General features: G+C 38.3%; 1 protein-coding gene across 6 annotated transcripts in view; it reads right to left on the reverse strand.

Annotated features, from left to right (window-relative positions):
* Positions 1–449: 449 nt before the first annotated feature.
* Positions 450–24,091, reverse strand: part of TTBK2 (tau tubulin kinase 2) — a 148,896-nt gene continuing 125,254 nt past the window's right edge. For 4 of the 6 annotated variants that reach the window (XM_012766572.2, XM_076004284.1, XM_012766575.3 and 1 more), the window contains 2 exons: positions 11,183–12,456; positions 450–7,951 (listed from right to left, as the gene is read on the reverse strand). In XM_012766572.2, the coding sequence (XP_012622026.1) occupies positions 7,489–7,951; positions 11,183–12,456 (1,737 nt within the window). In that variant the 3' untranslated portion in view covers positions 450–7,488. Of the gene's footprint in view, positions 7,952–10,939; positions 12,457–24,091 lie in introns of those variants that run through there. The other 2 variants (XM_012766576.2, XM_076004285.1) reach the window with 2 other exon arrangements.

A 24,091-nucleotide genomic window follows, 5' to 3' on the forward strand; every position in this document is an offset into this window, starting at 1 on the left:
AGTATTCACTGGTTTTCCAGCGTTCACCATCAATTGACCATTTAGGACAGAATTCTTATTGGAAGGCTTTTTATACTACCCAAGCCACAACAATCCATAAAAAGTGCCTCAGGCCACCCTGCACACAGAACTGCTTGCTTGTAGCCTTATTTACTCCTTTACACATTATAATAATAAGTTTACATCAGGTTAACATTTCAACTACTTTGCAGTTGATAAGTCAAGAGGCATATTCATGATTAGTTTCTGGGAGCTTGAGTTATTTCTTACTCTCTCTTATTTATTTTTTGAGACAGTCTCACTCTGTTGCCCAGGCTAGAGTGCCATGGCATCAGCTTAGCTCACAGCAACATCAAACTCCTGGGCTCAGGTGATCCTTCTGCTTCAGCCTCCTGAGTAGCTGGGAATACAGGCATATGCCACCATGCCTGGCTAATTTTTTAAATATATTTTTAGTTGTCCAATTAATTTCTTTCTATTTTTAGTAGAGACGGGTCTCGCTCTTGCTCAGGCTGGTTTTGAACTCCTGACCTTGAGCGATCCACCGCCTGGGACTCCCAGAGTGCTAGGATTACAGGCGTGAGCCACCGCGCCTGGCCTCTCTTATAATCAGGAGGGCTTTGCTTCCTGAGCATTCCTCTGGTTCAAAGGAAAGGTTACAAGCATAAAGGAGAGAGGGTGGGGTGAGCAGGAATCCCTCTAGTGGTACAAAGGGTGTTTTCCTGTGGAGAAGGAAAAAGTACCTCCCGCCAGACAGAATGATGTGCTGAAAGGGAGCTTTCAATACTTTTATTACAGGGGAACCATCTCCTCATATTTCTGAACCCTGGTTTTCACCTGCAGGGGCACTGAACACCTAGTTTCTATTCAATCCAGAGCTTCTTTTTCTAGGTCACTTGTGGTACTGCAATTACAGTAACACTTTCTGTTCCCAGTTGATCTTGTAACCTCTGGTGCATTCAACAACTTTATTAAATCGAAAAATAATACTTCCCACTTTTGAAATCCAGACCATCACACAAATAGAACTAAAGTTTGCATGCGGAATGAATATTTTATTACTAGATTATAAAAATAAAATACAAAATAATTTTAAAACAGAACTTAAAACACTGTACAAAGCTTTAATATGATACAAATGGGAAAATTAAATAAATAATTACACTTTTATGTACAGATGGTCTATACAAAAGCACTCCATGTTTCTGCCAATACTCTATGTCCTTGGTTGCCTGAGCAAAATCATATAAAGGGAGCTACTTGGAGGGGAAAGAGACACAATATAATATTGTTGGTGGTATTTCAAATAGCAGTTTCTCATCTCTGATAGCAAGTAGAGAAGATAAGGAAAGAAAAGCGAAATTATTAATTATTAAAGTCATCTGTTCTAACTCATTGGTCTTGTTCAAGAAGAGAGAATTCTGCTTTGTGGCTGAATCTGATTTAACAGCTACCAATAGCTCATAACATTCAAGATTTATATCCAATTTCAATCTAGATGTTTGCCCCCTCCTTTTTTCCTAAAAGTTGGGAATTTGTAAGTAAATGGCCCAGTGAAATAGGTGCTGGCTATTTCAGAAAAGGAGCCAGAAGGGGTACCAGGAACTGTGTAAAAGGGAGAATGAAGGGGCTCAAGCCTGCATCATCTGATCTGTTCTCTTCGTTACTCAATCCACCCAATCCAATTTCAAAGCCACAAGTGGTCAGTGTTATAGTTCCTTTATCTTCCTATCTTTGTATTTCTGAAAGCTTTTTACCTTAGTGGACTAATATACCTATCTGTCGAATAGTTCAAAGAGAAAATTGTTTTGGAAAAAGTCCCAAGGGCTTTCCCCTCCATGGGTAGCTCCCTAAAATAAATCACATTCAAGTTCTGGTAGCCTTGTTTTACCCCTTGTAGGTGAGTGAAGAATACCCAGAGTCCAGGTATGGTGAAGTGCTGTGCATGAACTTTTAAGGATTTAAATAGTATAAGAGGAAAAAAGCATCATATGGCAAGGGTAGTCTATATAAAAACTTTGTTTACTCAATGTTTTTAATTAGGTGAGTGAACACTTACTTACACAATACAAAACAATATTAAACTACTAAAAAGACATGTAAAAATCCTACCCATTGTTATGGAAAATTAGGTCATCAGCAAATTCTATAGTCACACAGGCTCAAAGATTTACCTCATTCAATCCTGTTCTCTAGGTTAGAAGAGATCCAGAACCTTTGGCCCAGGGTATCTCAGAGACATGGCCAGCATTACCAGTGTGAACACTATGCCCATGCTTTTACTTCTTACTAAAGAGGAGGCAGAAAACTGCTAAATTGCACAAGGCAATAAAAGGAAAGGCTTTACTTCTTTTACATGTCTCCTTAAGACCAAGGGTCCAGAAAAGTTTAAGGAAATATTCAAATCATTACTGAGTAACTTAACTTCTTTGCTATTCAGTGTCTTGCGAATGTGTGGAACCTCAAGGTGATCCTGATCTTGTCACATACTTTACCTCTCTGATCCAACTTTGCTCAAGGGGAATAAGCATCAAGCTTACACAGTTTTAAAGGAGAAGCAAATCATCACAACTGACTTAAAAAATGTCTTGATGGGCCAAGACTTTAATGTTATCATTTCATGTCCAGCCAGGGATTGAGGTGTGCAGCATCCAAATTCCCCTTTAAGTGAACAGGGAAGCTTGTCCCATGTCCTGGAGTTACCTAAGAACTACAGGAATTCCCCATGTACTTCCTATAGTTTTCCCTAGCAATGTTGGGCAACAGATTCTGAGACTATCTTAAATTTCTCATAATTTCAGAGGCAAGGCCAAAATAATGAGAATACCCAATGATATGATGTGTTTCCACCTACTTTTACATCCTCTGGTCCATGCCAGAGTTTTATTGGGTGAGGACAGGGAAATAAGATATCCCAACAACCACCAAGGATTTTCAATATGCTATATCTTCCCATAGGGTCTGAGGACTGGACCTACCTGTAGTACCCTTATCTAAGTTAAGATCTAAAAATGCATCTGTGGTTTCTGAACGTGGGTATATATTGACATGTAAAGAGTACCACAGAAGTTACATGCCTTAATCCTGAAATACTTTTTCATAGATCGGTAGCTATTCTGCTAATATACTGTCTACAGAACCAAACTCAAGAAACTTAAACAGTGCAACGGTAGCTGTCAACCATTCTACCTCCTCAGTGATACAGATGCTAAAGTATCTCTCCCCTTAGGCAAATCCCAATACATCTATGGTAAATACACATAAACAGAAATGGGCAGATTTTAACAGAGTATAAATACAAACAACTTAATTTCAAAATATATGAACATAACAGAAGAAATGGTTCTTTAACATATGCCATGTATTGATAGAAAGGAATGGAAAAAGTTTTTAAAATATTGAAAAATTCTGATCTTCAAGACTAAATCTAGACTTATCTACAAATAGATATATTTCCAAATAGCCAGAGTAAGATGTGGTTTTTTTCCCCCTAAGTCTCACTAAATTCTGAATTCTGGATCCTGTTTCTCTTGTCACTAATTCCTAATGTTAGATTAGGAATGTAAAAATCATCTGCTCTTGGGAAAAAAGCATCTGTTTTTAATTCAAAGCTATTGGGTATAGAAAAACTAATTATGGTTTTAACTATCTGTGTGTGGGTTTATAAAACATGCACCAATGTACACTTTTCCCTTGTAGATTGAATGCAACCATAGAAACATTAGAATAAAAATCTGTGGCCTGGAAGGAATCTCTGGTGACTACTGAAGAACCTCAATGTTCCCACTGTGGCTAGGGGCTAAACAGAAAGAGATATTGCACATCTAGAATACTGACTTAGTAAGCAGCTGAGATTTGTTTAGTATTTGAAAGCAAATGATATAAAGTGGATAATGACTATAGTGGGTCTCAATTACCATTCTGCTACTTATTTAGGACTTGATTAACTTGGCAACTTTTACAAAAAACATTCACTTCACAACATGCAACTTAAAAAACAGTAAATGTAACTATGCCACTATTAGCAAGGCCAGCTTGCATACCAGAGTTGAGAATGAGAGTGCTTGCTTGCCTAGGGTTTAACATTCAAAGATATTTGTAATCTGTATTTTAAAGTTAAATTTGAAATGACTCAATTTTCCTTCTTTGTTCACTATACATTAAAGTTAAATGCCTTTAAGCTGTGTAAGAGATTACTATGTGGGATTTTAATATTTCAACCAATCCATACACCCAGGAGATTTGGTGGCATAATTTAGGAGGAATGTTACCTAAAGGTATTGAGCTGTTGCTAATTCTATCTTCTGTTCCACCCAAGTAATTCCAGGGACTGGGCAAAGGCTAGTTTAACGCGGTAACCAGCCATTCTGTTGCGACAGAAGAAACTAGGAGGTACTTGATTTTCAAAAGACAATTTTAACTTTTGCTCCATACTATTTTTAGTATATAGTTTGGCTTGACTTTAAAGGCATGTCCGTCATCTTAGGTAGAATAACCAAATTGGTTTAAAATTACTCGGATGATCTATGTCACTAATTTCTGAAATATGCTGGCACTAAAAAACTCAAAAATAAATAAATAAGAACTAAAAAAACCAAAAAACAAAAACACCAAACCAAATCAAACCATAAACCTCATTCTCTGTATTGTACTTTAAAATAAAACAAAAATAAAAATCTTTGTGCCCAAAGTGCTTGCTCAGGTTTGCAACTTCTATTTTTAGCCTGAGCAACATCTAACATCTAAAAGCACAAATTATGCTTTTAAAAACCATAAATAAATCTCTGTATAAGACAGTACTTCTAAGCAGACCTATTGATACATAAGATATAATTAGTCTGTTTTCTTTTGAAAGTATCTGAGTAGAAACATCTTTGGTTAACTCTTTCCTCTATAGACAAATAAAAATTCTTATACAATGAGGTTGTTTATCTTAAGTTTGTCAATGCTATTTAGAAAAGGAGGCAACACAGTGGGAAGGTTGAGGGAAAAATGTAAGGAGAGAGAGAGAGAGAGAGAAAACATTCAGTTGCCACATTGCCCTCACTGTCAGTTTTAACTGCCAGCACAGAAATGCCGACAAGAAATAAAATCCCACACATACCACAGTTGCAGCTTTATCAGCTTTTCCAGTGGTTACTATTAGCACATTCCTGATGAAAGGGATCAGGATTTAAAGCCAGCTACTTTTTAGCATATTGTAACTAATACAACAGGATAAAGATAATTTTATTAATTATCCGCCCTACTGTCCCCTACAAAAAAGGTGAGGTGAAAAGAAGAAAGTAGAATGGCAATTTTTAAGAAACATTTAAAAAATCTATTTATGTCAGACCCATGATTATCAACCCAGTTTATCCACTCTAAACATAAAGACGAAATTATGTGATTAACATGACAAATCATTGAACCAGTATTACAAGCATGTCCCAGTCATTTTTTTCCCCTGATAAAATCTTTTTTTTAAATGAAAAATAACCTATCTTGGCTTGTTAAAGACTGCCAAACCTTGCATTATACACAAGTAAGGCAAGAAGAATCTGAGGTGTCACATGCCAAGAACATATTTTCAGAAAATGAAGATAGGCAAGGCCCAAGTGTACACGAGGCACACAACAGAAAAGGAATTTCACCACCTGTGATCTTGAAATTACAAATGGAGAATGAGAACGAATGAGTTTATATAAGCATATGTCTCTCTATATATTTATAAATATTTATATAATTTACCATGAAGACATGCAAATAGTGTTATAGCAACTATTATACAATAAAATACAGAAAGACAGGTCTTCCAATATTACAGTTGCTTTAGATAAACAGTAGATATGTCTTATCTATTGCATTCCCCTGTAGTGTTTGCAACTGAAGAGAAATTAAGATTCCACGTTTCTTTTAAGAGACCTTATATGCCTCAATAGTGTTTTGAGTTTGTTTTTAAAAAGCTCAACACAGATAAAGAGAACAAGTTCAGTGCAGCTTCAGGGCAGCTTTGATGCAGCATTAGAATATGTTCACTTGGTGAGGAAATGTATTTCTTTCTTTTTTTGTTTTCCAATTCAACCATATTAGGTTTGGCAGCAAACACAAGGTCACACAGAAAGCACAGATGTTTGCTAGAAGGCAAATTTCAACAGTAAGCAAGACCAATTTACCTGACCTCAATAAGGTCTTTACAACACAAAACACCCCAAGAGTATAAAAGAGCCTGTTTAAAAAGTCTGGTATACTTTAATTTTGCCTGATTCCTGTTAGCAGAAGAGTGAGACTAAAACAAATATGGTCCTCCTTATAGCTTTGTAAATTGAGATTACGTAGAAATCAGGCCAAGAGGCCCAAATATTAAACTAAACTATAGGAGAAACAGGTAATAAAACACTAAAAGAAAAATATTTAGGCTAAATTTATTTCCCCAGATATTCATTCCTTATTGGCCAAATGTATAAAATACAAAGTTTGAGGATTATAAACCTCAATAACTGCTTCCCTGGTATTATCTTGGAGGTTGACATTAGAAATAGTTGCTACCTAGAAGACTTAAGGAAGCAGTTTATTCTGGTCAGTTTCCTTCTACAAGGAAGAAACTTAACAGAGAGGAAGAAAGTTCTTCTATCTTGAAGGATATTACCCCACACTTTAACCCTCTTTCCCTAAACACTAAAGCCTGCAAAGTAGCTCTGATGAAAGGGATCAGGATTTAAAACCAGCTACTTTTTAGCATAATGTAACTAATACAACAGGAAAAAGACTTTTCTTTCCTTCATGTAAGTGTCTCAGTTATCTTTCACAATAAAAATGTACTAGGTTAGGACTGTTGCTCCCTCCCCCCAAAATATTAGGGGGCTGAGAAAAGGTAATTGGATTTGAAATTCTATTAAGATGTGTTATTAAAATAAAAGAAGAGGGACTGAATCAGGCGAGAAACACTGACTTTTAAAAATGTGTAATCCAGGGAGGGTATTAGGAATGAGGCAAAGTGAAGGTGCAAATTCTCCGTACACTAAATAAACACACAAACCAAATATACATGAGTCCTGGCTCCCTGGCAACAGACTTCTTACATAATTTAATATCTGAACAATGACTCTCCAGGGTTCGGAAGTTTTGAATGAAAATATCAAACAAGAAGTTTCACTTTTGCTATATAATCTTTGAGTAGAGGCTTAAAAAATTAGGCAAAACCCCTTAAAATTCCATTCTAACTCTTCAACGGCAGCTAAAAAATGAAAGCTCATTTAATCAGTTTCTCCTCCTTGGATTTTGCTGGATTGTCCCTTCCTATACAAAGGCATTCATTCCTGATCTGCTTGCTGCCTGCCATAGGTCATTCCTTATCACACATTTATGTCTTCTTACAAATAATTGATCATGTTACTTTCTTTTGCAAGAGAAGATCAAGACTGATTTTTTAAATAGACAGTATGGGGACACACATGCATTAGGTTTAGGAGGAAGATCTCACACCTTTCATAGAGATGCAGCCGGCTCCTATCTGCTGAGTTTACTGGCTGGCTTATTCTTCCCTGGGGGGGTTTTAGTGCTGGCTGAGTGGTGGTGGAGGCTGCCGGATCCTTTCAGGCCATTCTTGCTGGGTTTGCAATGCTCCTGTTGGCAGGACCTCCTGGAGGAGGAAGATCCTGAGTGGCTGGGAGGTGACTTGCTTCTCCCCAGATGTGGGGATGAACTCCTCTGGTCATGGTGGGGCCGTCCAGCCCTAGATGGTGAGGAACTAGACGTGCGAGGCAAGGATGAGCTTCGAGGAGAGGCACTGGGACTCCTCCGAGGGACAACTGGACTCTTGGGTGGTGTTTTTGGATTATGAGGAGATCCTGGACTCTTGCACTGAGTAGTACTCCGGGGTTTCTGAGATCCATTTTGAAGAATTTGGGCCAGGCGGGAAAAAAGGTCTGAGTCGGAGTTACTACTCCCTAGAACTTTATATCTGCGTAGCCTTAAAAGAACAGAGAAGACATGTTTTCATTTTAATTCATATTTAAAGTGTGCCTAAAAGACCCAAATCATAATATGTATATGTGTGCGGAAATCAGAAAATACAGTAACAAGATACAGAGTTACTCTTTCATGTACTGGTTGTATGACCCTGAGCAAGTTATTTAGCCTCCCCCAGCTTTCAAAGGGAATACCACCTATCTCACAGGGTCACTGAGTAGACCAAGTACAGGAACCCAAGTACTCAGAGGAATGTCTGCCATGCAGAAGCACTTAAATGATGCTAGTTGCCTTCTTCCTGTGGCATGCCCACTCTACTAATTTGAAGATTAATTTAATGAATTGTCTCTAGCATGTTAGCACATGAGAGAGTAAATCATATTGTATAAGGCTGCTAGGACAGGAATTCTGCAAACATTAAATCCCATAATGTAAGTCTTCCCACTACACTCACCAATAGTAGGAGCTACAGATAAAAGTACACTCTAACCTCACTCTCTGGACCTCAGTTTCTGCCTCTGTCATTAGCCTGGCATTCAGGAGAGGTGGGTGTGGGCACTGACTGCCTACCTTACTGGCAACTGAATTCTAAATCTGGAGAGTATTCATATTAATAGCAATGTCTTTTCTACCATAAATGTCCTTCTGGTTTGGCCTAAGACTCAGATAAAATGGTACACATAAGTGTTTTATAAACTATAAAGTGCTCTATAATAGTACTTTAGTGGCAATACTAAATAATGTGGTAATAAGGGCCTTAAAGCCCTTCCAATAATAAAACTATGGTAGTTAAAAGTGTACAGTAAAGGAATAGACAAATGAATGGAACAGAGCATTGAATCCCAAAAGATATTCATGTTTTTATGGGAAGTACTGAGATATCACTTCTTAGAAAAAAAACCTTCATGCCATACACACTAATAAACTTTTGATGGATTAAAAATCTATACACAAAACACAAAACTATAAAGGTATCAGAAGAAACTACCTTTTAAAAAAATTTTAGGGTTGAAGTGACCTTCTGAAAGATGATATAAAACACAATTCATAAATGCAATCATTTCCATTAACACTAACTTTTCTATCACACAAAAGGTACCATAGTCCAAACTAAAATTCAAACAACAGATTAGGATAAAATATCAACATATTTTGCAGAGAAGGGTGTTAATATTATAATTAAGCAATCCAATAGAATGTTTGACATGAACACGGCCAACAACTCATAAAGCATCTCAAGTAAAAATATATATGAAAAGATTTGTCTCATGAACAGTCAAATACAAATTAAAACAATGAGATTATCTGCTTGTCAGACTGACCCCTACCCCAATTTTTTTTTTTAAGACAGTGTCTTGCTCTGTCACCCAAGCTAGGATGCCATGGTGTCAGCCTAGCTCACTGCAACCTCAAACTCCTGAGTTGAAGCAATCCTCCTGCCTCAGCCTATCCAGTAGCTGGGACTACAGGTAGGCGCTACGACACCTGGGTAATTTTTTCTATTTTTAGTAGAGATGGAGTCTTGCTCTTACTCAGGGCTCAGGCTGGTCTCGAATTCCTAAGCTCAAGCAATCCTCCTGCCTCAGCCTCTCTGAGTACTAGGATTACAGGTGTGAAGCACCACACCCAGTGCCCCCAAATTTTTAAAGTGATATTATCAATTGCTGGTAAGTGTGTGGAGAAGAAACCTCATATACTATTGGTATGAGGATAAATTATTAAAACAAACTTTTAGGGTGGCCACTTTGAATATGTAAAAACTTTAAACATGCAAACACTAGCAATTATACTTTTAAGCATCTATCATTTAGAAATGTGGGCAAAGATGCCTGAAAAAAGTCTATGGTCAAAGCTATTCTCTGCAGCAGTGTTTTTTTTTTTTAATTTTTATGAATTTTACTTTAAAATTATACTTTTTCTTTCGAGATACAGACGCTTCTTAGAAGTCAAATGCAGCACTGTTTATAAAAGCAAAAATGGGCTTAGCGTGGGCTCATGCCTGTAATCCCAACACTTTAGGAGGCTGAGGTAAGAGAAACACTTGAGCTCACAAGTTGGAGGCTGCAGTGAGCTGTGATCATGCCACTGTACTCCAGCCTAGGTGACAGAGCGAGACCCTGTCTCTAAAAAACAAACAAAAAAATAAATAAAATAAAAGCAAAAATGGAAATAAGTGCCCATTAATAGGGAAATGGTTTAATAATTTATAATATATTTATGTCATTAAGATTTTTTTTCTTTTTATAGGCCCCAAGATTTACATGGAATCATGGAGTATTATAAAGCATTTTTTTTTTTTTGAAGAGAGAGCTAATGGTGAGAGGTAGGGGTCTTGTTTCATTCTTCTGCATGTGACCATTTAATTTTCCCAGTACCACTTATTGAGTAGGGCTTCTTTTCCCCAGTGTATGCTGTTGTCTGCTTTGTTGAAGATGAGTTGGTTGTAGGTAGATAGTTTCAATAAACTGTGCTGGGAAAATTGGATGGCCACATGCAGAAGAATGAAATAGGACCCCTACCTCTCATCACTCACAAAAATTAATTCAAGATAGATAAAAGACTTAAATCTAAGGCATGAAACCATAAGAATTCTAGAGGAAAATGTAGGAAAAACTCTTCTAGATATTGGCCTAGGCAAAGAATTTATGACTAAGATCTTAATGGCAACAATAAAAATTAATAAATGGGATTTGATTAAACTAAAAAGCTTCTGCACAGCTAAGGAAACAATCAAGAGAGCAAACAGACAACCTACAGAAAGGGAGAAAATATTCACCAGCTACTCATCTGATAAAGGGCTAATATTCAGAATTTACAAAGAACTCAAGCAAATCAGCAAGAAAAAAACAACCCTATTAAAAATGGGTAAAAGACATGAACAGAAGCTTCTCAAAAGAAGAAAGACAAATGGCCAATAAACATATGAAAAAATGCTCAACATCATTAATCATCAGGGAAATGCAAATTAAAACCACAATGAGATATCACCTTATCCCAGTTAGAATGGCTTTTATTAAAAAGTTCAAAAACAATAGATGCTGGCATGGATGCAGAGAGAAAGGAATGCTTACACACCGTTGTTGGGTCTGAAATTATTATAGTACAACCCTTATGGAAAACAGTGTGGAGATTCCTCAAATAACTAAATGTAGACCTACCATTGACAAATTACAATAAAGCAAATACAGAAATAATGTTACACACTTAATATAGGGAGTATATACAGCATTACCTGGCTTCTACTCCAGGTCTTGTGGGTGGCTTTCCTGGTGGTGGCCGAGGCAAGAACTGAGATGAAGTTGAGCTATTGGTTTGATCTGTGTTGACCCATGAAACTGGCCTTGGAATTTTACTTTTTCTGGACTGGGAGATGATGGGTGACAAAAAGCTATCTTCAGCTGACCTACTCAGGTGAGATTCTACTGCCAGCCTTGAAAAGGGAGTGAAGACTTCCTCCTCAGAAAAGTGAGCTGGAACAGTAGCTAGTTTTTCCTCTAGCAATTTATCAGAGGCACTTGAGAGGTCACCAAGGAAAGACTTGAATTGCCTTTTGTCCACCAGAAGCTTGACAATGTCTGGCTGATAAGCTTTCTTTTGTAGGAGCTTTTCTTTTGCAGAGACTGGAGAGGATGATTCAAAGGTTGAGTCTATCTCTTGTGCTAAAACAGGGATTCGGCTGTGTCTAGTTACAAAGGAGGACCTGACCACCTCCTTCCGAGTTGGGGGACAATGTTCATTCTCCGAAACACAATGAAATAGCTCTCCATTTCTAGGGGCAATTTTATCTCTCTTACCCCCTTGCTGTAAAAAAGTAGAAAGGTCTCCTTGATGACCTGGCGAGTCTTCACTCTTGATGTCACCATTCTTAGATAGCTTACTTTTTTGCATTGCTGCCACCTGGCCTATCTGTCCTTCAACATGTGGGTCAATGACTCTTGGAGAAATTTCTGAAGTTCCAACTGCTAAAAGCTTCATTATCTCATGATTTTTGTCTTGATTTGGCACCACACTAAAAGTCTGTGTCTTTGTCACATCAAGAGGTTCAGTAGTAGCTGAGTGATCCTTTTCCACAGTTACCAAATCTCCTGGGAGAGGGGAGATCTCAACACAATGCTGCCTTTTATCTAACTTCTCATCTTCATTATCTGACCCTAAAAGAATGCTTTTTTCTTCAGTTTCCCCAGGAAGATTCTCAAGTTCTCTCCCAACCAGTCTGTTATGGTCTGGACGGTCTTTTGGTCCCAGGTCTTGAGATTTGTCACTTTCTCTAATATTGGGTAATATGTCATGACCAATGTGATCTGTCTGAAGCCCCAAATCTGTTCTGCTTCCTCCACTAGGAGGTTCACCCTCTGTTACAACCAAGCCAGAGAAGTTATCCCTTGGAGAGTAAAGTTCCACAGTGGGCTCCATGGGCTGAAGATCTTTCTTCTCTGGCTGCTGACCACAGTGAAAGCTTCCTGAAGTTGACTGTGTAGATGCCACAGAAGGTCTAGGAATTGTAATCTGGAGAGGGAGGAGAAAAAATTAAAATGCAATTAGTGAAATACCAATAAAGATGCATAATTTGAGACTTAAAACCTCAAATTCTAATTTATAAGAGGAATAGATGTTAGCTAGGTCTGCTCAACTCATACTAAGAATGAAAAACTCAATAAAAATGAATGACACTCAAGTGCTCCCACTCAGCAACTGTGCAGAACAGTCTCCCTCTAGGGTCCCTGCCCCTTCTTTGGCATGCTCTGTGCCCTGGAAGATGGATTTCTACTATCTGGGCTCCCTTGCTTTCTGATTTCTGGTTATATCTGCTCAGTGGGTGGCAGCAACACAGAATCAGAAGGTTGGAGGAAAGAGGGGACTGGGTAATGATTCTCTCTGCTTTCTCCCTGGGGACTCCAGCTTTGGTGGTGGCTATACTCCAGCATTCTGGACACAGGTCCTGTCTCATGGTCCCTCTCTCATAGCTATGACTCTCACCAGGTTCTGCTAACAGCCCCTCCTTCTCTCCTTCCAGGACTCATGGTAGGAATGGCTCCCTCTATTGCTGGTCCTGCTGACTCTCTCAACTCTGCCCACATCTGTCAAAAGTTCCTTACATTACATGCTCTCTAAGTCCCTTTGAGTGTGCCATCTATTTCCTGCAGAATCCAGATATAAGATTATAGGGAAAATTATTGGCAAAAGATTATTAATTGAGAAACCCCAAATTTTCATGCTTTTTGTTGTTTTTCATAAATTCTACCTACCAAATAATATAAGGAATATTTTATCTTGCTATAAGCAAAGATATACAAAGATTATTTACTAATATTTCATATCTCCTCTAATTTTTTAAAAACTTTTTACTTTTTTGTTTTATATGCAGATTCTAATTCACTCCTCTAATTTTTTAAGATCAAACCCATAAGTAAAATTCTGCTTCTACTGAGGTCATTTCAATTCTATGTAAAGGTTCAATATCTAATAAGAACATCCTTTCTTAAGATACCTAAAGTAAGTTTTCACATCTTCATATTTGTTAAAAAGTGACATATAAAGAGGCTGAAAATAACTATATAAACTGGCAAGGAAAGAAGCCTTTTTGAGAAATCAAATAAGCTCAAATCACTTAATTGTTCTAATCACCTCATTAGTTCTAGGAAAACTGTAGAAAACTGGTCTGAATTCAATGCAAAATGAATTTGAAGCAGTCATGGGAGATTTGGCTTAGACTCAATTTCCAGTCCAAAGACACCAAGAAACCTATGTGGTTCCAGGGTCAGCTAAGGTGTTTACATCTATTTTACTTTGTGTCAGAAATATAATTTGTTTCATGGACATGTAAAGCTTGTCCTAAACCCAGGCCAGGGAAAAAAACACGTAACTAATGTCCTGGAATAGCACCCAAATGAAACCAGGTCCTGAGGATCTTTCAGGTTAATACAAGACAGGCTGTCTGAGTTCATATCTGAACTCTTACCATAAGCCCAGACCTATAATGACCTTGGGAAAAGCATTAAGTTTCACTGGTGCTGTTTCTCTTCAGGAAGCAATCTCTCACTTGTAACTTTCTTTAATTATTCCAAAATATATTCAAGCAGATGGTAATTTTCTAGTATATTGTTTATATGATATTGAAATCTAAAACTTATAGTAATTCACTTTTCAAACTTTACGCAGCCACTCGCCCACAGCCCCAGCCAGAGTAACAGCCCTGTGGCCCTGACCCCAGCAAGCCAGACTCCAAGTTGGCTGATGCACTGTTTGCATACACGTGCCCTTGGTCTGAAAAACAGCCTGGCAAGCTCATTGCTGGCAAAGCCATGCCACCACTGCCACAAATTCTTGCAGCCTAGGCCACTGAGATAGTTGCAAATATCACTAGCATGCATTACAACTGAAGAAACTGCATAAAAACTACACTACTGCATCCACCAAGAACTAGAGTCAATGTACTCCACCTAACTGACAACCCAAGACCCAAGGAATAAGTCTTTCCCTACTAAACTTCTACTTCATAAAATTATAAGAGATAACTATTCACCAGATACACAGAAATCAACATAGAAACATATGAAACATGAAAATAAAGGAAACATGACATCTCTAAAGGAATACAGTAATTCTCTAATGACAGACACCAATCATAAGGAAATATGTGAAATGCTAGAAAAAGAATTCAAAATAATAATCTTAAGAAAATGCAGTGAAATACAAGAGAATACGGATAGACAATTCAATAAAACCAAGAAAACAATTCATGATTTTAATAAGAAATTCAATAAAGAGATAGACATCACACAAAAGAATCAAGCAGAAATCCTAGAGCTAAAGAATTCAATGAATTAAATAAAAAATACAATTGAGAGTTTCAACAATAGACTAGACCAAGCAGAAGAAAGAATTTGGGACCTTGAAGACAGTTCTTTGAAATAACTCAAGTAGACAAAAAAAAAGGAATGAAGAAAACCTATAGGATTTATTGGACTCTATTAAGCAAACAAATAACCTAGGTATAAATTTAACCAAAAAAGTAAAAGGTCTAAATGAGGAAAACTAAAAAATACTAATGAAAGAAATTGAAGAGGACACATGCAAAAACAGAAAGCTATGGACTGAAAGAATTAATATTGTTAATTTAGCTTAAATATCTATACTACCCAAAGTGATCTACAGATTCAATGCAATCCCTATCAAACTACCAATGACATTCTTCACAAAAATTGAAAAAAAAAATCCTAAAATTCATATGGAACTACAAAAAGACTCTGAATAATTAAAACAATGCTAAGTAAAAGAACACAGCTGGAGACATCATATTACCTGATTTCAAATTATATTACAAAAAATTATAACCAAAATAGCATGGTACTAACATAAGAAAAAAGGACACATGACCAATGGTACAGAACAGAGAACCCACAAATAAATCCACATATCTACAGCTACCTTGTTTTTTTTTTTTTTTTTAGACAGGATCTCACTCTGTTGCCTGGGATAGAGTGCAGTGGCATCATCATAGCTCATGGAAATCTCAAACTCCCAGGCTCAAGCACTCCTCTAAGTCTCAGCCTGCCAAGTAGCTGAGACTACAGATATGCACCACCATGTCTGGCTAATGTTTCTATTTTTTGTAGAGACAGGGTCAAGCACCAAGAACATTCACTGGGGAAATGACAGTCTCTTCAATACATGGTGCTGAGGAAACTGGATATCCATATGCAGAAGAATGAAACTAGACCCCCATCTCTCACTCTATACAAAAATCAAGTCAAAATGGATTAAAGACCTAAATGTAAAACCTGAACCTATAAAATGTACTAGAAGAAAACATAGGGAAAATGCTTTAGGACATTGGTCTGGGAAAAGATTTTATGAATAAGACCTCGAAAGCACAGGCAACAAAAGCAAAAAATAAACAAATGAGATTATATCAAACTAAAGAGCTTCTGCACAGCAAAGAAAATAATCAACAGAGCAGAAAGACAACCTACAGAATGAGAGAAAATATTTGCAAACTATTCATCCAACATGGGATCAATATCCAGAGTATACAAGGAACTCAAACATCCACAGCGAAACAACCAACCTGAATTAAAAATGGGCAAATGATCTGAACAGACATTTCTCAAAAGAAGACATACATATGGTTAAAAATATATATGAAAAACATACTCATATCACTAATCATCAGGGAAATGCAAATGAAAACTACAATGGGGTCTCATCTCACCCTGGATAGGATAGCTATTATCAAACGGACAAAAAAATATTTCCTCTAAAAAGCAGTATTAGCAGTTGTTATACTTGAATATTAAGAGGCAATATGAAAAGAAACTGGGAGTAAGATGACCAACTAAAGATGCCTGGCACTTATCCTCCCCACAAGAAAGGACCAAGGTAACAAACAAACAGCATGGATGCCACTGGACTGTCAAAGGAAGAGCGCTGAGGTGTACTGGGGAAGTGCAGAGGTTCCTGTGGTGCTGGGAAGCCCAGAAGGGCAGTATGGAGACACCCTGCCTCTGCAGCCCTGTTTTCCCCACCCAGAGTGGCCTGCAGTCAGGAAGGACTTCCTTTTGCTGGGGAAAAGTAAGCAGAAGAACCCTACCAGCCCCCATTGCCACTGCAAACATCTGCCTTCCTTACTGGACGAAAATCCCATAGTCCTCATAAGGCCTGAGCCCAGGAATTCAGGCAGGGGCATTGCTCCAAATTAGGAGCATAAGATATGCACTCCTCACCTCCCACCCACACTCTGGGAGCTAGGCTGCTGCAGCATCTGCCATTTTAAGACCTTAGCCACCTTTGGAGTGCACCCTGCTCTGAGGGCCAGTAGCCACGGTACCTATTTAGCCCTAGGACTCCATCTTCATTCCAACAAGCCCATGCAGGTGGCTACGACACCACAACCCGAGCTGCTCAGAGCCTGGGTCCAGGATCTGCTATGACTCTGTGCTGCACAGCAGGGAAACTGACCCTCGCTGCCCATACTTCTGGGTAAAGAAATAGTCTGCCAGACACACACATGGTAGACCTGCACCTTGAGCAAGAGAGGCCCCCATGTCGCAAAGCAGCTGACACACTCCCAGGCCATAGAGTAGCTACTTGCCCATGGCAAGTGCCTGAGAAACAACCCAGCAGGCCCACTTCCTCAGGCCTCTCCAATGGCCCCATGCTCATGCCCAGGACCTGAGTGATCTCACAGAAGTAAAAAGTAGAACAGAGATTACTAGAGGCTGGGAAGAGTAGTAGGAAGGAGGGGATAGGGAAAGATGTGTTAAAAGATAGAAAATTACAGCTAGGTACGAGGAATAAATTCTAATATTCTATAGCACTGTAGAATGGCCATAGTTAATAATATATATTTTCAAATAGCAAGAAGGAGGATATTGAATGTTCCCAACACAAAGAAATGATGGATATACTAATTATCCTGATCTGATCACTATACATTGTATATATCAGAATATCACTATGTAGCCCATGAATATGTACAATTATTATGTGTCAATTAAAAAATTTTTAAAGAAGTCTTACATATTATCTCCCAGTTTTTACCCCATTGCTTACTCTGCATTTATGTTAGCTATTTATGCTGAAGATGTCATTATATATTGTTGTTTAGCCAATGTGGATGGGGGGGATGGGGAAGAATGGGAAGGGCAGCTGTTCTTGCTACAGAGGTAGGCAAAACTGAAAATCAAAAGCCTCAAGACCTAAATGAATGAAAAGTAAAAGCTGCTTTTCCCCTTTCCTTATCATCCCAGTACCCAGAGGTAAGTCACTATAAAAGTTTTGTAGGGCAACTAAAAATCATAAGCAAGCCATAACTTATACCCAAAGAATAGAAATCCCATAAAAGATAAGACTATATTACAGAACACATTCTTACATTTAGGAAAGAAAGAAAGGAAAAAGATTAATAAATATTTAAGAAAAAAAAGATAAGACTAAAAAATATTTCTTGGCAGGCCTGTATTACATATTATATACATGGCTACAGGATTTAACAGTCAGTTTTCTTTTCTTTACTTTTTTTTTTTTTGAGACAGAATCTCACTCTGTTGCCCAGGCTAGAGTGCCATGGTGTCAGCCCGGCTCACAGCAACCTCAAACTCCTGGGCTTAAGCGATCCTTTTGCCTCAGCCTCCCGAGTAGCTGGGACTACAGGTACGCACCACCATGTCTGGCTAATTTTTTCTATATATTTTTAGTTGACCAATTAATTTCTTTCTATTTTTAGTAGAGATGGGAGTCTCACTCCTGCTCAGGCTTGGTTTTGAACTCCTGACCTTCAGCGATCTGCCCGCGTTGGCCTCCCAGAGTGTTAGGATTATAGGCATGAGCCACCGTGCCTGGCTTAACAGTTAGTTTTCTAGCCCTTTCATGCAGTATTTATTGAAAGACACTTTAAGGATAAACTAGTCCAACTTCCACTACCTACAGATTTCTATCACAGCACCCATAACACTTAAAAACTGTGCTCCTTTATTAGACTGAAGACCCTTGAAAGAAGCGGGATGGCTCACTGGGCTTTTTATTCTTCATACCTAGCATAGTACCTGACACATAGTAGTTACTCAATAAATGCTGCATACATGATTCAATCAACCACTGGATGCTTAGGTTCTTTCCACAAAACCTCCCCCAAATGACAGTTCAGTCTATGCTTGAACACTTCGCAAATGGGCTTTCCTTACTTCCCAAGGCAGTCCATCCAATCTCTGGTCTTTTTTGACTATCCATAAATTGAATTACACTATCAAATAAAAGGTCAGAGTTGTAATCTCAATAGATAAAAGCTTTTCTGGCCAGGGACAGTGGCTCACACCTGTAATCCTAGCACACTAGGAGGCCGAGGCGGGAGGACTGCTTGAGCTCAGGAGTTTGAGACCAGCCTGAGCAAGAGCAAGACCCCATCTCTACTATAAATAGAAAGAAATTAGCCAAACAACTAAAAATAGAAAAAAAATTTAGCTGGGCATTGTGGTGTGTGCCTGTAGTTCCAGCTACCTGGGAGGCTGAAGCAGGAGGATCGCTTGAGCCCAGGAGTTTGAGGTTGTAGTGAGCTAGGCTGACGCCACGGCACTTTAGCCTGGGCAACAAGGTGAGACACTGTCTCAAAAAAATAATAATAATCCTTTGTTTAGGATTCATTTCTCACTTGAATTTTTGCAGTAGCCCAGGCAACAGAGTGAGACTCTGTCTCAAAAAAAAAAAAAAGGAAAAAACTTTTTTATGATTATTATGACCAAATTTTTCAGAATAAAAATAGAAATCTATGATCAGAGGACATTTGACCACTCCCCAGTCAATGTACATACATTCAACTCTTCTGCAAAATCCATTTTATGAAGTTAACCAGGTAGCAATCAAATCAAAAAGTCTTCAGCTTTTCACATGATTAAAATATACATATATTAATACATATTTGGATCATTCCTATTTGAACACAGTCACTCTAGTTTATACAAGGGATCCAAACAGGTAGAACATACCTCATAAGGAAAGCCACATGGAGCTACTATTTCAAATAAATTGTACACTGACTCTCAAATCTTCACTGAGATTTTCACAGTTCAGGCTATCGTATTTGCCTGGATGACTGTCAAAGCCTCTTCACTGGCTGCTGCCCCAGTCTACTCTCCCCTATCCTACCGCCAGAGAGCATGGTACTCCACAGCCTTGATGGTGGCATGGTTGCACATCCCACACGACTCAGCATGGCAGGCTTTGCAGCTTGTCTTCAGCCTCCTTCTTTTGTCTACCATTTCTGAATCACTTATTTAAATACCTTGATCTTTGGTGCTTCCAGCCTCTGGGCCTTTGCATATGCTGTTCTTTTTGCCTGACACTCTGACATCCCCCTTCAGCAAACTGAATCATTATTGAAAGTCTGCTTGTTTTTGAAGTATCTTAACCTTCCCAGAAAGATTTTCAATTTTTCTTTCCTCTCTAATTATGAAAGTAATACACCATCAGTAAAATTTAAAAAAATTAGAAAATAAAGAAAAGTTCAGAAAGCAAAAATACCCTAAATTATACTCCTCAGTCCGAGGCAGATTTGTCTGTGTCCTCATTCCTATACATAGCCCTACTACAGTCACTTCAGGTTGTTTAAGGTAACTGATTAGATATAGGTTTTCAGTGCCAACCACCCAGGTTAGTGCTGACTTTTTATCCCTGAAGTATGGCATTTATAAAGCCTGTAACTTAGCAGACACTTAGCAAGCCTGAAGAAATGAAAAGAATTAAAGCAATGTAATTAACTGCTAATTTAAATGTTATTAGTACTGGTATTGATACTCCTGTAAATACAGTCAGAGAAAGTCTCTCAATAGATGTTGGCTAACAGCCAGATTATAAAACATTCTGCTACTCTCTTTTGTTTGGTCTTGCTCACTCTATGTGCATTATTTTATACCTCTTTTCCTCTTCTCTATCTCTAAGAAACAAGTCAATGAGGAACATCTTGCACTATGTTGACAATGTCCTAGTGTGAGGGACAGAGACTGGTGTGAGGTACAATCCCCATATGAGACAGAATACCTAGTCCACCAGCCATCTGCCTATTCACAAATCATCTCCCTGTCCTCAACCTTGGTGTCTTCAGTACAAAAAGTGATAATAATATTTCCTCTGCTTGCTCCATGGAGTTGCTGTTAAGATCAAATATGGAAGTATTCTTTAAAATATAAATGTAAGGTAATATGATAGCCAGCTTCTAAAATGGTCCCCAATGATCTCTGCCTCCTGGGATTCACACCCTTGTGTAGCCCCTCCTACAATGTACAAGTTGATCTATGTGACCAAAAGAATATGGCAGAAGTTGATGGTATGTCCTTTCTGAGATTAGGTTATAAAAGACTGTGGCTTCTATTTTGGGGGGGACATGTTCTTTCCATCTGTCTTCCCCTATTTGTCTCTTTCTCTCCTCATTTACTGGGAAAGCCAGATGTTATATCAAGTATGAAGAGCCCCAAATAGTGAGGAACTGAAGCCTCTGGCCAACAGCCATTGGGGAACTGAGGCCTGCCAACAGCCATGTGAGTGAGCTTGGAGGTGGATCTTCTCATCCCACTCAAATCTTAACATAATTTCAACCCTCGCTGACAGCTTGACAACAATCTCGTGAGAGATCATGAACCAGAACCACTGAACTAAGCCACTACTGCATTTCTACCCTTAGAAATTCTGTTAAGTAATGACTGTTTGTTGTTTAAAGCTAGTGAATTTGGTATAATTTGTTATACAACAATAGATAACATATAGGTGGTGTTATTAGCCCCAGTCACATTTATACTGCTTCTAAAGGTAATATTAAAATGATGCACTGGCTTTCTGAAGGACTATTTAGAACTAAAAGATCATGTGGTACAATCTGCCTTCATACTCTGTAAGGAATAAATCTTCCATTTCTACAACATCACTGTTCAAAGTCCATCATTCTCTCTACCAACAGTGTTTACTCGGTATCACATAAAACTGGTCACATTCTTTCCTATAGTTATTGTCATTCTAGACCACTGCTGAGATCTCTTTTTTTTTTTTTTTGAGACAGAGTCTCGCTTTGTTGCCCAGGCTAGAGTGAGTGCCGTGGCGTCAGCCTAGCTCACAGCAACCTCAAACTACTGGGCTCAAGGGATCCTCCTGCCTCAGCCTCCCAAGTAGCTGGGACTACAGGCATGTGCCACCATGCCCGGCTAATTTTTTCTATATATATTAGTTGGCCAATTAATTTCTTTCTATTTATAGTAGAGACGGGGTCTCGCTCTTGCTCAGGCTGGTTTCGAACTCCTGACCTCGAGCAATCCGCCCGCCTCGGCCTCCCAGAGAGCTAGGATTACAGGCGTGAGCCACCGCGCCCGGCCTGAGATCTCTTTTTGAAACAGTTTCAGTTGTATTGTTTTTTCTTCTCTATAGTTTTTCACTTATGCTAGTTTAATATTGTCTCTCCATGTGTTAATCAAAATGTAATTTATTTATTTATTTGAGACAGAGTCTCACTGTCTTGCCCCAGCTAGAGTGCCATGGCATCAGCCTGATTCACAGCAACCTCAAACTCCTGGGCTCAAGCAATCCTTCTGCCTTAGCCTCCCGAGTAGCTGGGATTACAGGCATGTGCCACCATGCCCGGCTAATTTTTTCTACATATTTTTAGTTGTCCAGCTAATTTCTTTCTGTTTTTAGTAGAGACAGGGTATCACTCTTGCCCAGGCTGGTTTCGAACTCCTGACCTTGAGTGATCTGCCTGCCTCAGCCTCCCAGAGTGCCAGGACGACAGGCATGAGCCACCATGCCCGGCCCAAAATGTAATTTAATATTTCTTCTATAAGCCAAACTTAGTCTTATCTTACTCTCTATAAATCCATATTGTTCATCATTTTTTTAAGAAATGATTTAGGTCAAGCGTGGTGGCTCACACCTGTAATCCTAGCACTCTGGGAGCCCAAGGCGGGTGGATCGCTCAGGGTCAGAAGTTCGAAACCAGCCTGGGCAAGAGTGAGACCCTGTCTCTACTACAAAAAAAGAGAAATGATTTATAGCAGATTGATTTTATCACTATTCTGGGGAATAATCTAATTTCCAAAATTAGCCCCAAACTAACTTCTTTTCAATCTAGTAAATGAATCTGTCTTTAAAAATACATCATCTAAAAATTTTATACAGTCTATTTGATAACCAGTGGTTTCATGTGTATGGATAAAGGAAGACCTAAACAAGGCTCACAAATCTAGATTAATAAAGTAAGAGAACTAAAGAGTTCTCGAAGTTCCTATCATGTTAATTTAATATGTCAACTATACTTGTTTATATTTAAACTTTTGTTTTGCCTATATCTGTATATTTTCCTGTATATTCTGTACATTTTCCTTTCATATCATCATAAAAAGAAGTAAACCTGATTGAAAAAGATACAAACTAACAAACTCAGTTTCCCATCAGAATATGTCTTATTTTAAAATATTCAGATGGAACAATAATATGGTTTATCACATTGTTCAAGTTAGAGTATAAAGTCAGAGCTGCAAGAGATCTAGAGAGATTAATGGGCAGCATTCCCTATTAAATGTATGTGTGGTTAAGTTAGGGAAGTGATAACAACTGCTTTGCACAAATATAAGCCTCAGGAAGAAAATCAATATAAATATATTTTTATCCCAAGCCCAAGAAAATAAAGGAAATAGGAAGTTTAATATCTTAGAAATAAGTATGCAAGTGATACAGCTGACATTTCATTGGAGACTTAGTTAAGAAAAATAATTTTACTTAAAGTTATTTAGAAATAAAGTCAAACTTATCAAATACATAAATACCTGAGTATAAGCCTCTCAACAACTTGACAGAGAAAACATCACAGATAGTGTAGGATAACTATGAGAATGATCTCTGTGGACAGCACTGATGAAAGAGTGGAAAAAATACTAGGAGAAATAGAGCAAAGGCTTCAGAAAGCCTCTAAGAAGGGAGGCACCCCAGAATGCTGTTGGAAAAATGCTGCTTGAACAATAGTTACTACACAGCATGACAGAGCCAGAGAAAAGAAGAAAGGGAACCTGCAAAGGTGGAAAGAGAGAATGAATGGAAAGAGTAAAGGTAGGGTAGAAAAAAAGGATAGAATAAGGAGAGAGGGAAGCAGTAGGACCTGCTTTCAGCCCACATGTGGAAAATTATGCCCTTCATAGAGGAAACAGCTCTGTGCCAAGACACACAGTTTGGAAAGTAAAGTTTGGACTAGATTTCGGCTCCAATTTGATTCCTTGGCTAGGCCCCTTTATGCTGTGAACAACCTGCCTAAATGGGAAAGAGGGAAAGACCAACTAACTAACTCTAGGGAAGAAATAGGCAGACATTTATTTCCCTATAAACATTTATTTGTACAGGCAAATTCCTCAGAACTATATACAAAATTAAATTTCTTTGGTATCTTCCTGTACTGTTTTGCACCTGCACGTGGAATTGTGTTCTAATAGAAAACATTCAGTTTGTGGAACAATGCTGTTTCGGGTGAAATGGAAAGGGGGTGGCTGCTAGATGATTATGAAATTTAAGGAAACCTGGTAACTCCCACCATAAAAGAACAGATATACCTGCAGGTGCCTAAGATTTGAGAACCCAGTTCCTTATTGTCTGGGTTCACTGGCTTTTATTGGCCACC

Source organism: Microcebus murinus, chromosome 6, assembly GCF_040939455.1.
Source record: "Microcebus murinus isolate Inina chromosome 6, M.murinus_Inina_mat1.0, whole genome shotgun sequence".
Lineage (NCBI taxonomy): Eukaryota > Metazoa > Chordata > Mammalia > Primates > Cheirogaleidae > Microcebus > Microcebus murinus.